The 15,392-nt window shown below is 41.0% G+C and overlaps 1 protein-coding gene across 7 annotated transcripts in view; it reads right to left on the reverse strand.

Annotated features, from left to right (window-relative positions):
* Positions 1-15,392, reverse strand: part of LOC149568120 (uncharacterized) — a 111,743-nt gene that overhangs the window by 59,133 nt on the left and 37,218 nt on the right. For all 7 annotated transcript variants that reach the window (XR_016362494.1, XR_016362493.1, XR_016362492.1 and 4 more), the window contains one exon: positions 2,340-2,509. Coding sequence is in view for 2 of the 7 variants with exons in the window: in XM_089821118.1 (XP_089677244.1) it covers positions 2,340-2,509 (170 nt within the window). In the remaining 5 variants the exon portion in view is untranslated. The remainder of the gene's footprint in view (positions 1-2,339; positions 2,510-15,392) is intronic.

The following is a 15,392-nucleotide window of genomic DNA, read 5'->3' on the forward strand; positions in this document are numbered from 1 at the left end:
AAGTTCTCGTCCTTATTTACTTTTTGGTAAGAAGCATGTCTTTCAATTTTACTATTTTAAATTTTAATCATAAGAAGGTAGTTGTGCCTTACAAAGTAAGTAGAGAGTTGGTATAGAGGATCATCACACTTAACTCAACTACTGGTCTAGATTATCATTTGTTCGGCACATTACATTGAAGAGTTGAGTGGTCAAAATTTGAAACTAAAATATTGGAAGAAGATTTCATGGTTACAAACACAAATGTCACTTCTATCTTTGTAGCAGTGTTGTTAAACCTCAAAGAAGCTAACAAATTGATCATGAAAATAATTGATACCCTAATGAGTCATTTCCTTGGAGGCTTGGCCAATGTTTCAGTAGCAGCAATTTATGGCATAGGGATGTCATCATTGGATCGAGTTTTTTGGTCTAATAATGCAGCAGTAAGCAGGCAATAGAAGTCACACATATCAAAATGTTGTTGTAGAACAAAGACTAGGAGAAAGAAGATGTTGAGAGGCTTGAAGTTCCTTAAGCAAGCCATGGGACTAGTGACAATAGAGAGTACTACTTGGCTTGTTGTGGACAAGGGAAACATTCCAATTTCATCCGAATGAAAAGATTTGTCATTTCTCAATGTATACTTTGTCCTAGGTATGAAGCTCAATCTGTTGTCAGTCAAATTATGCTTCATCCTCCATTGCTAGATGTCATCTTCAATTGGTCACTCTTTGATTCAACAATGGTGGAAATTTGTGCTCTTCCAATTTCTCCAACTTCAGTACATCATAGCATTAAGCATCAGCTTACCACACCGTACACCCCTCTACAGAACGATGTTGTTGAGTGCAGGAACCATATAATCACTAAGATGGCTCAATCTACATTGGACCATAGAAATGTTCCAAAGAAGTTTTGGGTAGAAGCAGCCTATGATGTAATTTATCTTCTCAACTAGTCTCCCACAGAGGTCGTTAAGATGACCCCAAAGGAAGCTTGGTATGGACAGAAGCTCAAAATCAATCACCTCAAGGATTCTGTCTCTATAACTTATGTTTGGATGTTTCATAAGCAGCATTTTATCAATTTGAGGGGTTAAATACATCATTGAATGCTCTTTGGAAATTGGCTTTGCACTACCATGGTAAACAATCATAAAGGCTCTCGAGCAATGGCCATAGAGAAATGTATCACATACAATTCTCTTTTCCATGGTTAGGAACCATTAAAGGTGTACATTGTATCCTTTGTTGGATATACATTAGATGCCCTTTCTCCAATACCCACAGCTTGCTCTATCTCCAAAGAGATACTTATGCCAATATTTCCAAATAAAATACCATGAATTAGTTTCCCAAAGTGGTGAGACCCACCCACACACTCTTTTCTGACAATTTTACATTACATTATTCAGTTTAATTAAGTTATAATTAATCCCCTATGTCATAAAGGTCAATTTACACACTTTTGATATTATTTACACTTAAGGTAAAAGTTTCATAACAAAACTTTAGATTTTACAGCATTTTAGTATGTTTTTCCATTCTTTTGTTTTTTGCATTCACAGTCCATAGGGATGTCTGAATGTCCCTCAAACAACCAAGGGATACCTAGACATGTGCTGAGCCATCTCAGTGACAGTAAAACACATGTGCACATCCAAGGAAACACCCCTAAATTTTTTTTTTTGTTTCTTCTATTCACAACCCACAAAAGATGCCCTAACACCCCAAGACAGCAATGAGATGTTTTAAGTCCCAAGTCAGCTTGGCAACAACTTGGCGCCCTTTAACATCCCCAAATTGGGAATAATTCCAAGATACATCTACTGAGTATTTCCACTCAGCCGAGTGGCCCAATTTCACTATGACATATTTGAGATGCACAGTTTATTGACCCCTATATAGTAGGGCAGCAGGGAGACATTTCACACATCCCACAATCCCTAAGATGTCTAGGATGTACAGCCTAAGGTCAACAACACATCCTATGAGCCCTAGTATATGATTTTTGCACTTAAAATTGCCTACAAGCCACTGAGATGCACATTAATTTACTAATTTATTTTAAATGCTACCTAATATGTCCTGAGCCAAAAACAATTTCAACATTTTTCTAGCATAATATTTTCAAATTACCAGCTGGAAATTAGGCACATACTAGGTTTTATTTTTACTCTAGGCATTCTAATGAATAAACCATAAAATATATACCTTCTCCTTGAGTATTTATTCAAACTTGGAGTATAAATTTTCAAAGCAAAAGAAAACAGAAAAAGGAATGCAAACAAACAGACAGAAATGTGTCCTGTATTTGTCAAATTTTCCAAAAATGAAAAGAATGGCACATATGCTTACTTATTGTAAATTTCTCTAGCACAACTTAACCCCTTATTTTCAAGAACCCAATCCAAAGCAGTGGATGCAAGGGAAGCTCCTGCATATCCCCCACCACCACCAGATAATATCTTTACAAGCATGTTTAGAATCTGGTCAAAATAATGACTTTTTGAAAAAAATTCCATTGCCTGCAGCATGGCCAAACCATTAAATATCAGGATTTATTAACAATGTTATAAATGTCCAAGGTATATGAAAAATAATGTGCTCAACGTTTTCGTGATAGACTAGAGCTAGATGAGAAGAGAACTAGAAACATGCTTGGATACAAAGTGCATCATTTGCTTCACTCATCCTTTTGCTATTTAAATTCCCAAAGTACAGACATCATTTGTTAAAGTATGTAGCTTTGGTCAGACAAACACTATGAATAACAAATCTGAACTGTATACATAAATACATAACGATAAGACTTACATATTGATATTTATATATACGTATTGTCAATACATAAGTCCGAGGCTATTCTGATATTGTTTTCTATATATATTTCATTGGTAAAAGTTCACATGTTCATATGATTATCGGCATGGCTGTAGATGCCGACCATTGTTTATCTCATATGATTATGGGTTTGACTGGAAATGTTGATCCTTGTTTGGCATTATCGTTCATGCAAGTATTATGTGTGAGTTATAAACAATAATGAATTGGTGTAATGTTAACCAATCTAAATTATCAATTGTTATTGTTAACTAATCTATGTTAAGATATAAGGGTGAATGGTTGTGACCATTCACCCCGATACCCTATCATAGATTATTTATATCAAATGAATTCGTTCTTGCAAGTATCGAAATCAATAAATACAAAGCAAGATGTTGAGAACAATAAAAGTTCTATGATTGAAACATTCCTTGTCTTTAGGAGTGCAAATACATTTGCAATGTTCTTTCACATTTTAACATCATTGGCAGCTATACTTGAAAATAAGAAAATAAAAGAATTTGTTCATAGAAATCAATATGCAATTTTAGTTTTCTAAGTATCTTTATGCATAGGGACATATAACAGCATATACCATTTAACCATAAAGAAGTAGATATTCCTTACAGCATTTGTTCTTACATGGAAATAGGTTTTGGAATTTAAAAAATATTTAGATATATATCATTAGCAACAAAAACAAGAGTCAATACAACTGATATCCGTTTAAAATAACAATGATTCATGTTAACTGGCAAATATTAAGTTTTCAGGGCTGATGCAAAATATATATGCGATAAATCAACTTATTGCAATAAAAGTTGCTGGGCGAGAAGTTTTGTTATTTTCGGGCCAAAACATATCAGGAAAACTTTTTTAAAAATATTGCTGATATTTTAGGAACTTATCATGATAAATCTCTGTTTTATCATGATAACTTTAGAACTTATTGCCCCAGCCTGCTATACACAGCAACAGCCTAGAAAAGGGCAAAACATATAGTTTTTTATTGCCAAAACAGATGCAGAGAGGAGAGACACGTTGAAGTATAGCATCAGTCGAACTGATATACTCATTACATTGAGTATTTGTATTCATGATTTATATGAACATTATTTTATGTCTTATATTATTGATAAGAATAATATATATAGAATATATTATATATGTAATATAATATATATTATATATATTATACATTATATAATATTATAATAATAGATTACATATATGGTTAATATATTAATATTACATAAATGTTAAAGGTGAGTTATACATATAGTTAACTAAAGATAATTAACTATAGGGACATGTCTCTTCAAGAGACAAGTCTCCTCTCATATTTATATGAGATCCAAATCTGCATTTGGAAATCATCAATTAAAATGGCCATGTTAGTACATTCGCAGAAAACGATCTTAGAAAAACAACAAGACAAGGTTTGGAGGAGAAAGAATGTCATTTCCAGCATTCTAGAGCAGTTTCTTGTGTGTTTGAAGCAGATTCAAAGAGATTTTTGAGCAAATTTAGTTTCACTAGCAAGTTTTCAAAACTCTTTTCATTTCTTTTTCTTTTTTTATTGTCTTGTATTAGTTGTATCTATGTTTATATAAACTCTATAATACCATTTACAATGTACTCTAACTTGCTTTAAAGTGTGATGAACAAAATCTAACATCATTTGCAGCTATTTTTGCAAAAACAAAATCATAGTCTTCTCAAAAAAAAAAACATTTTCTTAAAATTTCCATGACCTAACACTTTTTTCCTTCTTTTTTTCTTTTCAAGTTTCAGCTAAGTTTAAACTTACTTAAAATTTTAAACTAATTATTTTGTCTCTAAATTTCTAAATTTGTGCCTCCAATTTGTATGTTTAGATTGATTCTTCATTAAAATGGCAAATAGGGGATACCTCTACAACTGGGTCAGCTGTAGGGTTTGTTAGTACCCTAATAGACTCATGTCCATTTGGATATATAGGCACGCGCCCTAAGGGGTAAAGGCAAGGCATGTAAATATACTTTTGAAGGACACAAATATAATATTGTAATATGCATAAAAATGTCAAAAAGTAATTACTGGAGGTATATCTCTTTTGAAATGCCGCCTTGGAGGGATCACAAAGCATAATACAAGGGTTTGTCAATTCACCGTGAATGAAATAAAGAAAGAGATGAATGCCTTGCTTGCTGCCCACGACAAGAAAAAGTTGCAAAGGGAAAGGACAAAATTGGCAATGGAGGGCAGTCATTTCTGAATCACAAGGTATCTCACACTATCTCCTTTTTAAAAATCATTTATTATTTTTTTATCTCTTTTGAAATACCACCTTGGAGGGATCACAAAGAATGATACAAGGGTTTGTCAGTTCAGCGCGGATAAAATAAAGAGAGATGAATTACTTGCTTGTTGTCCAAGAAGAGAAAAAGTTGCAAAGGGAAAGGACAAAATTGGCCATGAGGACAACAATTTCTACATCACCAAGGCTTCTCACATTGTCTCATTTTTTAGAATCATTTATTATTTTAATCACCATTATTGGTTTGGATTTCACTAAAACAATGATCATAATGATATAATGTGGGTTATTACCAAATATTTCAATCACACTTGAAGAAGAAGAAGAAGAAGAAGAAAAAGATGATGACAATGAAGAAGAAGAAGCACTTGAGGGCTGTTGGAAATAGAGATGGAGTAACTGAGAGGGGAGGGGTGAATCAGTTACCACAAAAATAAATCCACAGATCCTTAGATGTCTTAAAATATAGCTGCTGTTGACACTCGGTAACCACACAAATAAATGCTGAAACTTGATAGATGTTCTGTTAGCTTATTAAGCATTTAAAGTGATTAACATGCATGCATAAAGGAAATAACATGAACACAAGAGACACCAGATTTAACATGGAAACCCAATATGGGAAAAACCACCAAGTAACTAGTCACCAATTTTCACTCTTCTGAAGTGAGCCCTGTTAGGAGCCAACCCTGTTAAAGGTTACAAAACACACTGTTAGGTGTGACCCTGTTAGAGGATTTAATCACCCTGTAAGGAGTGGCCTAGTTGGAGGTCTTGAGAACAATTCAATTGAATTGTCACCTTGTTAGAGGATTTACAAAATGGCTGTTAAACCAACTCTGTTAAGAGATTTTGAATCACTGTTACAATGATTAGAAAGCAACAATGAAGTGATCTGAAATATATGCAACTTATCTTTGCTGAATACAGATCTCTGTTCTGCTTCACTAGATCCTCACTGATCGAATACAACTTTGCAGCTCCATAAGGATATCTAATCCTTCCACAACATTCGCTCATATATTCAATATTCGCTCATTCCATTTACATCCATACATTCGCACTCTTATGCATCCACACTTTTTTTTATATTCATGAATTCACAACTTGACCTTTCATATATACCTTACAGATTGTCAAGTCGGCTCAATTACAAGTTACAACAACTGAAAAACATTAAATCAGTCGGTTGCAAACATTGCACAAAACAATTAAACTTAATTCTTTAGAACAATAAAATTCTTCGCTGCCCGACCCAACTCGGTGACCACTGCTCCAGAATGGTTTCCCCAGTGTTAACCAAGTGAAGCTCGGTAAACACTGCAAACCTTGCAACTTCCTTCGGAGACCGAGTTAACTCGGTAAACACTGATTTTCCTTCACTTATCGAGTGAGCTCGGTAAAAGCTAACTTTTTCTTTGATGACCGAGTGAACTTGGTAGACATTGACTTTCCCTTTGTTAACCTTGGGAGCTCGATTAACATTAACTTTCTACTACAAAATCTTTTGATGCCCGAGTGAGCTCGGTAAGAGCTAACTTATTGTGTAATGTTCAGGAATGCTTGGTAGTCACTATAAATTGCTTTGCTAACCATCTGAGCTCGATAGACTCTGTCTGATGGCTGATATGACGTTTGTGTAATATCAAAGACAATACACAATTAACAATTGTATCCAACAGAGGGCATGGTGGGCTCTCTTCGTGGCCCACAGATCTGCAAATCTATCATCCCCTCAACCAGTGCCACTGGTTCTAATAGACCACCATCATCTATGCTGCACACATGTTCGTTCTATAGGTAGTTTTTTTGTGCATAGAAACAGGCCTAGAGTACAGTTAATACTGGAAGGTATTGGGTGGAACAACAATATGCATCGGCAAGTTGAAATTCAATATGCTGATTTCTAGTATTTTAATAGCATTCCCTTCAATGTTGCAGCAAGTTCCTATTTGCTATATTTAGTGACAAAAAGTATTGTGGCGAGAAAGGGCTAAAAGGCACCTACTCTTGCAATCTTGAGTGGGAGGTTAGTTCACTTGTTTTAATTTTTAAATGTCTTATGTCATCAGTAGAAACTGTAGCTGATAGGGTGTTGTCGTCAGTAAAGATTTTGTAGCCGATGGACCGACGGGTTCATGTTGTCGATAAAGATTTTGTAGTCGACGGACCCCTTCGAGAAGGTTCAGCGGGAAGTATTTATACTTCGTCTAGGATCATTGTAATTCATCTTATCATCAGTGATGCAATCTATTGGATATGGGAATAGAGTACTGTTGTTGTTGTTCTTGTTCATTATCTATGTGCATTACTTAATTAATCTATGCAGTAAAACATTTGGCGCCGTTGCCCTATGAACTTGGAAGGAGGGAGGAATGAAGCTTAATGCCAAATCAGCTTAACAAGGATCGAAATAAGATAAAGGAGAAAGATGGAATACGTACTGCACAAGAAAATTTAATTTTGGCACAGCAAGCTGAACGCAGAAGAAGGTTTCAGAAGATTGCCAACGGACACAGAGGTGCGGAAGAATTGTTGGAGGAGACTCGACAGCGGGTGGAGTTGGTGGAAGAAGCAAGGGAGGAGTTTTTGAATTTGTATTTGCCGAGGGAAGAGAATCCCAACGGAAGGGAATCGACTCGCATGGCTCGAAGTGCCGAGGGAGCATGAGTGTGGAGTGAACTCTTCGTTCTGGATACACTTCCGGAAGGGGCAACTTCAAAAGATCCTTCTTCACCAAAGTTCACAGCTGTTGAGACTACCGGTGTGGGCGAGCAGACCGCCGGTGTAGGAAAGCAGACCACTGGTGTGGGAGAACAGACCGCCGCTGTGGGAGAACAAACCGCCAGTGTAGGAGTGCAGACCGCTGGTGTGGGAGTGAACCGGTGTGGGAGTGCAGGTGGGAGTGAACAGCGCCAGTGTTGCAGGGCTGAACAACGCCCGTGCACAAAATCCAATAGTAATGGTGGGACCAAAGGAAAAGCTGCCGAAGTTTGATGGCGATGGTACGGCTGATCAAATCCAACATTGTAAAACATGCGAAACGATCTGAAGGGCGAATGGCATAACTGATACAAACGAATGGGTTCGGCAGTTTCCGACAACCCTATGGGGTGTTGCAATCGACTGGTTCGTCAATGCAGATCGCCAAAATTTAAACACTTGAGACAACCTTAAGGAGGAGTTTACTACCGAATTTCAACTGTTGCGCGACGACAACAAAATTGTCGCAAAGATATACAATACAAAACAAGGGAAGAATGAAACAGTTCGAATCTACGCCAAGAAGCTGAAGGACTTGATCAATAAAATGGAGAATAAGCCGGCTGATGGGCTATAGAAGAGATGGTTCATTGAAGGCCTTCACCCGAAGCTGCGAAAGAAGATGAAGATCATGCCACCATCAACATACACTAAAGCGTACAACCGAGCCATGAACCTAGAAAGTGAACAGAAGACTAAAAAGAAGAAGAAGAGTAGCTCGTCGGATTCAAATGACGACACATCTTCAGCAAATGATAGCAGTGATGATGAAAGCAGCAGCAAGAAGGTCTGAGCCCTCCAAAAGGACATGATCTAGATGATGAAGGAATTCAAAAACATGCAGAAAGAAAGAAAGAGAAGCGAACTATGGTGCACGGAGTGTAAGGCAGAAGGTCACACAAAGGGCTCCTGTCCAAAGAACCAGTTCTGTGACATTTGTTAGATCATGGGACATTCCACAAAAGAATGCCCCTTCAACATGAAAACCAGAGGACCTCAATAGGTGTTCCTGGCACAAAAGGCTTCCACGTCCGGAGGGAGCGGGAACACAAGTACGGAAGGTGCCACGTCGGGAGGATACAAATATAATCGGCACAATCAAAACAACAACAGCGGCAACACATAATGGCAGGAGTCGAATTTAGTATGATGCGAACGGACGGCCGATTGTTCAATGCCAAGCTTATAATTTATGGGGTCACTTTGCCCAGGAGTGTACAACGGCGAACATACCGAAATTGTTATGCAAATGGTGTGGACTCAGCAATCATGAAGATGCCAAGTGCCCGAAGTCTGGAGTGAATCTGATCACCGTCGAGACAGACGAAGAGGAGGCACTGGCAATCACACGTAAACAAGCAAAATTATACCCCGACCACGCGGAGGAAAAGAAGAGGTTGGAAGAAGTACAGAAGGAAATCGAGAAAGCAACACAGGCGAAGACATCTCAATTAAAGGACACCACAGGCACCGCACCAAGGAACTGCGCCGAGCAGAACATTGTACGGCAGATACTACAAACTGAGGTACCTGTCAAAATAGGCGATTTGTTGCTCACAATGCCTGAACTCCGATCGGCACTCACAAATATTGCACCAGTGGCTAAGTTACCAGGAGAACCAAGAAGAGGGAAGGAAATTGCCGCCAGTGGAGAAGACCCAATGTTGTTAGCCCTCACATCCGGACGACATTCGGCGTTCGTCGAGATGGGGATTCTTGGAAGTGTGCTAAGGGACACAATTGTCGACGGAGGGTCCGGCATGAATGTCTTACCCAAGGACACCTGGAGGAAGCTGGGATAGCCGACATTGTGGCCCCCTACATTTCAGTTGCTGACAGTGGACCAACATGGCATAAAACCTCTCGGCGTTCTAATGGTGCAACCGGTGACAATTGGCACATAGCCGTTCCTGCTGGACTTTGTCGTGATTCCGTTGAAGAGAAAAGGATACGACGCCATCCTGGGCCGCGGATGGCTTATTCAAGCCAAAGTTAGACACGACTAGAAGAAAAACACCCTGTCACTTGAAAGTAAAGGCCGGAGATTTGTCATTGATTTGCACACCCAGATGGTGGGGGAAGAAGCTCTGTCATCAAATTCTGAACAAGAAGATGAAGGGAGGCGGCGTATGGAACCAAATCAGGAGGGAGTCCTGCGGTTGGAAGGAGGATCAACAGATGACGATTTGGATTCTGTCAACATTCTTTCCCACTGGCAGATAGAAGACTACTAACTCTTTCCGAGTTGTAATATGTTAAGGGTCGAAGAAGGTGAGAACAAAAAGGAAAATGAATGTCTGAAGGAATACAGAGAAGCGGAAGAAGGAAAGGCGATTACGACTGAAGCTGAGGGGAAGAACATACAGTACGAACCCAGACAAAGGAAAGATCCCACTGTCCGACACACGATGAACAGACCGCACAGAAAGAAAAGAATACACCGCACCATAAAATTAGTTGAAGGGTGTTGACGGCAAGGAAATAATTTGGATGAGCGACGACCGCAGGCACAATGGGCCACGGAGGTGACACAGAAAAGATACAAAGCGCGGCGTGATAGGCACCTGGAACTAAACAGGTTTCAACCGGGGCAGTTGGTGTTGAAGTATGATAGACGAAATAAACCAAGAAAGTTTAAGGTTAAGTGGGTCGGGCCATACCAAATCCGCAAGGTAGGTGACAATGGAGCAATAAAATTGTGGACATTAGACGGACAAGCAATACCGGAGGCAGTCAACAGTTCAAAGCTGAAGAGCATAATGCCTGCGGATAATACAGTCTTCAAACCACGGCCAAAAAACACCCACGGGAGAGAGCCTAGTCCGCGGAGGAAACAAGAGGATTTGCGGAAAGAGGGAAAAGCCGGGGATAAACCAACACATCCGCAAGAATAGTTTAGCCGCCGGAAACAAACCATGTTGTCTACAGGAAAGTCATCTGCGGTCAACCCGCGAAAAACCTTGCCCGCGGCCAGCCTCCATGCTGAGTCTTCCTCCTCTTTCTTTTTTTTTTAATTCACTTTTTTCTTTCAATTTTTTTTTTTTCAATTTTTTTTATTCAATTTTTTTTATTTTTTTTACTTTTCTTTTTTTTTGAAATACAGCACCTCAATTTTGCCTCCAGACTTCGCCATTCTGCAATGACGAGGGAGTCATTCGGACTTAGCCCTTCTATGACAATGACGGAGTTTTCCTGGCATAGTACATCTTCAGCTTTGAACCGTTGACTACTCCGATATTGCTTGTCCGTCTAATGTCCACAATTTTATTGCTCCATTGTCGCCTACCTCGCGGATCTAGTATGGCCTGACCCACCTAACCTTAAACTTTCCTGGTTTATTTCGTCCGTCATACTTCAACACCAACTACCTCGGCTGAAACCTGTTCAATTCCAGGTGCTTATCACGCCACACTTTGTGTCTATTCTGTGTCACCTCCGTGGCCCATTGTGTCTGTGGTCGCCACTCATCCAGATTATTTCCTTGCCGTCGGCACCCTTCAACTAATTTTATGGTGTGGTGTATTCTTTTCTTTTTGTGCGGTCTGTTCATCATGTGTCGGACGATGGGATCTTTCCTTTGTATGAGTTCATAATATATGTTCTTCCCCTCAGCTTCAGTCGTAACCGCCTTTCCTTCTTCCACTTCTCTGTATTCCTTCAGACATTCTTTTTCCTCTTTTTTCTCACCTTCGTCGACCCTTAACATATTACAACTCGGAAAGAGTTCGTAGTCTTCTATCTGCCAATGGTAAAGACCATTCACAGAATCCAAATCGTCATCCGTTTATCCTCCTTCCAACCGCAGGACTCCCTCTGATTTGGTTCCATATTCTGCCTCCCTTCATCTTCTTCTTCAGAATCTAATGACAGAGCTTCTTCCCCCACCATCTGGGTGTGCAAATCAATGACAAATCTCCAACCTTTACTTTCAAGTGACAAGGTGTTTTTCTTCCAGTTGTGTCTAACTTTGGCTTGAATAAGCCATCTGCAGCCCAGGATAGCGTCGTATCCTTTTCTCTTCAACGAAATCATGACGAAGTCCAGCAAGAATGGCTATGTGCCAATTGTCACCAGTTGCGCCATCAAAACACCGAGAGGTTTTATGCCATGTTGATCTGCTGTCAACAACTAAAATGTAGGGGGCCACAACGTCGACTGTCCCTGGCAACTCTACCCTCAACTGGAACATCTGCCACGGCCATGGAGAAAGTAACACCTGGAGTGATCGTCGGTGTAGCAACAGCTGTCGTCGGTGGGACACCCTTTGCCACTGCCCGTGGGACATCTACTACCGCCAGCGGGGTCATCACGACCGGTGCATGACACTGACCAAAAGAAGGAATGTGTGACATGGGAACGGACAAGTGCGCCGAAGTTGACAACTACAGCGGGGTGAAAAATGTGGGCTCACTATCTACTGGTTCGTTGCCAACCTCCGCGGAACTACTCTCTTCCTCATACTCTGCCCTGCCGCTCTCCAAAGTCTCCTCCCGTCCACTGTCAGTGTCCCTGTGAGCCGCCTGCAATCCCCAAAATACCTTCTTTTGTCCCGTTGTTGTCCCACCCGTGTCCAGATGTCTCCAATAAAATATCGAAGGCTCTCCCTATGCCAACTTTCCCCGAGGTGGTTCCTCAAAATCATCCATGGGTATCTGATTAACCACTGCCTCCAGAAACAAGCCAATTGCATGATGTGGCATAAAGAATGTGCAGTGCTAAAGTGTCATGAACTCCTCCATCCTGTCAGCAAGAACTGTAGCCCACTCATACATCGTGCCATTCATGATGCCATTCATGAATACTATCTGCGGCAATGCTACATCTGAAGCCCGAGTTGCCCCTATCAGCTTGCTCTTGATAATGTTCATAATGCACCTCCAGTCGCCTTCCCGAAGCCCTCTGTGTTTAGACCCCTTGATCACTGACTCCATCTCGTCAGGTGTAAGATTGCGGCCCACTAATCGAATCCAGTGTTCCTTTCGTTCTTAAGAGAGCTTGTGACTCTTGATTTCCACCTTCTTACCTCCTTGACCAGGAATGCCAAAAACCCTCGTGAAATTCCTAGGCTTAAAAGAAACTGTCATCCGCTTCTTTTTGTACAAAAACGTGCTTGTTTTGTTGTGTTGATTATATGCTTCTATCATGGTCCGCAAAACTGATTCAAATAATCGGATAGAAAAAATTGGAAGCTGGATGGCTCAATGCACCTGTGCTCGTATCAAAATTTGCTTAACGAGGTCGGCGTCCCGAGTTTCCTGCCACCACTTCCAGCATTCGCTGCCATTGAGTCCCTCAAACTAGACAGTGAGATGAGTGAGTTCTGCTCTGACTTTCTGTTTCTTGCTGTTGGAAGCGGATGGCCCTGCCACTCAGATCCCAGAAGGTAAAACCCTTGCATTTTTCTCCATATTCGTCTTCAGCTGGTTCTTCCAATTCCGTTTGCTTGCTGATTCCATGCAATAACAGCTTCTTTCCTTCTTTATACTGTAGGGTTCCTTTCGCTATTGTGTTCCTGTGGAGACTATGCCTTGGATAAAATATTTCACCTTTCAAATACCTCTTCCCCTTCCCATTGGCTAACTACCAACTTAAGTCACAACACCACATATATCCCAACGCAAAGAAGTGCAGTCTACGGAGAAGAAGTTATGAAATCCTACGCTACTCCCCTGTAGTTGCTGCAGGTGGAGGAGATGAATTTGGTGCAGCTCATTATTCCCATCAAGTCGGCCCATGCTAGCATTTCCTATCTCTGCGAACTCAACCTCGTTCAATTCAAGGATCTTCTATGAAGCCTGCTTTGCATCCACGTATCGAGTTAGATGATGTCGACGTAAAACTTGGTGAGCTTGAAAGGAGTGACAATCCGCGGAGGGGGAAAGCAAGTCATAGCCTACGGCAGGAGGTTAAGCAGCTAAGACCATCCCACGGAAAGACACCCACCAAACCAGAGCTGTCCACGGAAAATACACATCAATCGCGTAAGCAGCAACATTATAATGCTCGCAAGCAGCGGAAAGATAGGGCGCCGCGGAGACAAAGACACCCGCGAGAACCAAGGTTTTACCGCGGGGGAAAGAAAGAAATCTGCAAAATATGAAGCTTCCCGCGGAAGGATACATAGGTCCGCGGAGAGTAATACAAGGCAGGCAAGGTTTTCCGCGGGTTGACCCGCAGGTGACTTTCTCGCAGACAGCATGGTTTGTTTCCAACGGCTAAACTATTCCCACGGATGTGTTGGTTTATCCACGGCTTTTCTCTCTTTCCACGGATCCTCTTGTTTCCTCCACGGACTAGGCTCTCTCCCGTGGGTGCTTTTTGGCCGCGGTTTGAAGACTGTATTATCTGCGAGTGTTATGCTCTCCACAGCATAGCTCATCCTCCGTAGTGTTTTCTTCCATGGATATACCCTTTTCCTCCGCGATGGTTCTATTCCCCCGCGGATATCTTCTCCCTTGAGTTGCGATTTCATCCGTAGATGGTTGACATTATTCTTCACGTCGTGTCCACTCGGAGGTCCCCACGGTTTGTCTTTGTGCCCGCCCTCATTGCAATTCATCAAAATTTTCGTGGAAATCCTTGCATCTTCGACTTTCGAGAATAACAGCCCTGCTAGTTGTCGTGATATTGTAGTTGGTCCGGGACACAACAAGATAACAAATTTGGTAAAATAGGGCATGTATTGTCTTGGCACTGTGTTAAATCCATTAGTTCTCCCGCGGAGGTGTTGGTGAGTTCGGAGGGTTGCGGCACTTTCAGCTACAAGAGTATTTTTCTTGCAACAATTGGAGTTATTGTCGTGCACCAAATTCATCATCAGGAGAACACGGAGGAGTTAATCTCAGTTTCAATGTTGTAAGGGAACCGTCCAGAAAGAAGCAAGCAATGGGGAAATATATATTTTGGGGCATATTATCTGCAGGGAGGCAAAATGCAAAAGCATCAGAGCAATTAGGAGTCATAGAGAGACAGATCAGAGAAAAGAGGCACAACAGCAAACAAGCAGAGGAGCAAAAAAAAAAAAAAAACGACGACAGATTGAAACAGTTCGAAATGAGTAACGCATGATGCCAAAGGGAAGGGTAGACATAAGCAGTTGCCAAATAGAGTGTGGAATCAGAAAAAAATGACAGAAAGAGTGTGTTCCATGCAGTTTTGTGTGGGTTTCAGAGTACTAATTTGGTCTTGGTGGCCCGCCCTATATCGCGAGCCCTAGGACCCCACAAGGGCTCTGCCCCTCGACCTCGTTGGGGGCGATGCCCCCTAGATCCCCAGTCGCTGCAGTTATCAGTCGTGGGGAGTGTGACCAATTGATGAGACTTGGAGCTATTGCAGGTATTGAGTGTCTGTGTACCAGAGGCACTTGGAGTAGGTGTTGGACGTGAAGCTGTCTTGGTGGATGTATAGAGAGCTTGGGAGGAGTTGATCATCCAGCTGAAGGCAGTACAACGACACTTGGCTCAGTGTACCCAGAGTTGGCAGCACAGGTGGCTATCAAGGTCAGCTTGACTAAAGGAGATAGT

This window comes from Cupressus sempervirens, chromosome 3 (genome assembly GCF_028749045.1).
Source record: "Cupressus sempervirens isolate cs-2001-9-10 chromosome 3, ASM2874904v1, whole genome shotgun sequence".
Lineage (NCBI taxonomy): Eukaryota > Viridiplantae > Streptophyta > Pinopsida > Cupressales > Cupressaceae > Cupressus > Cupressus sempervirens.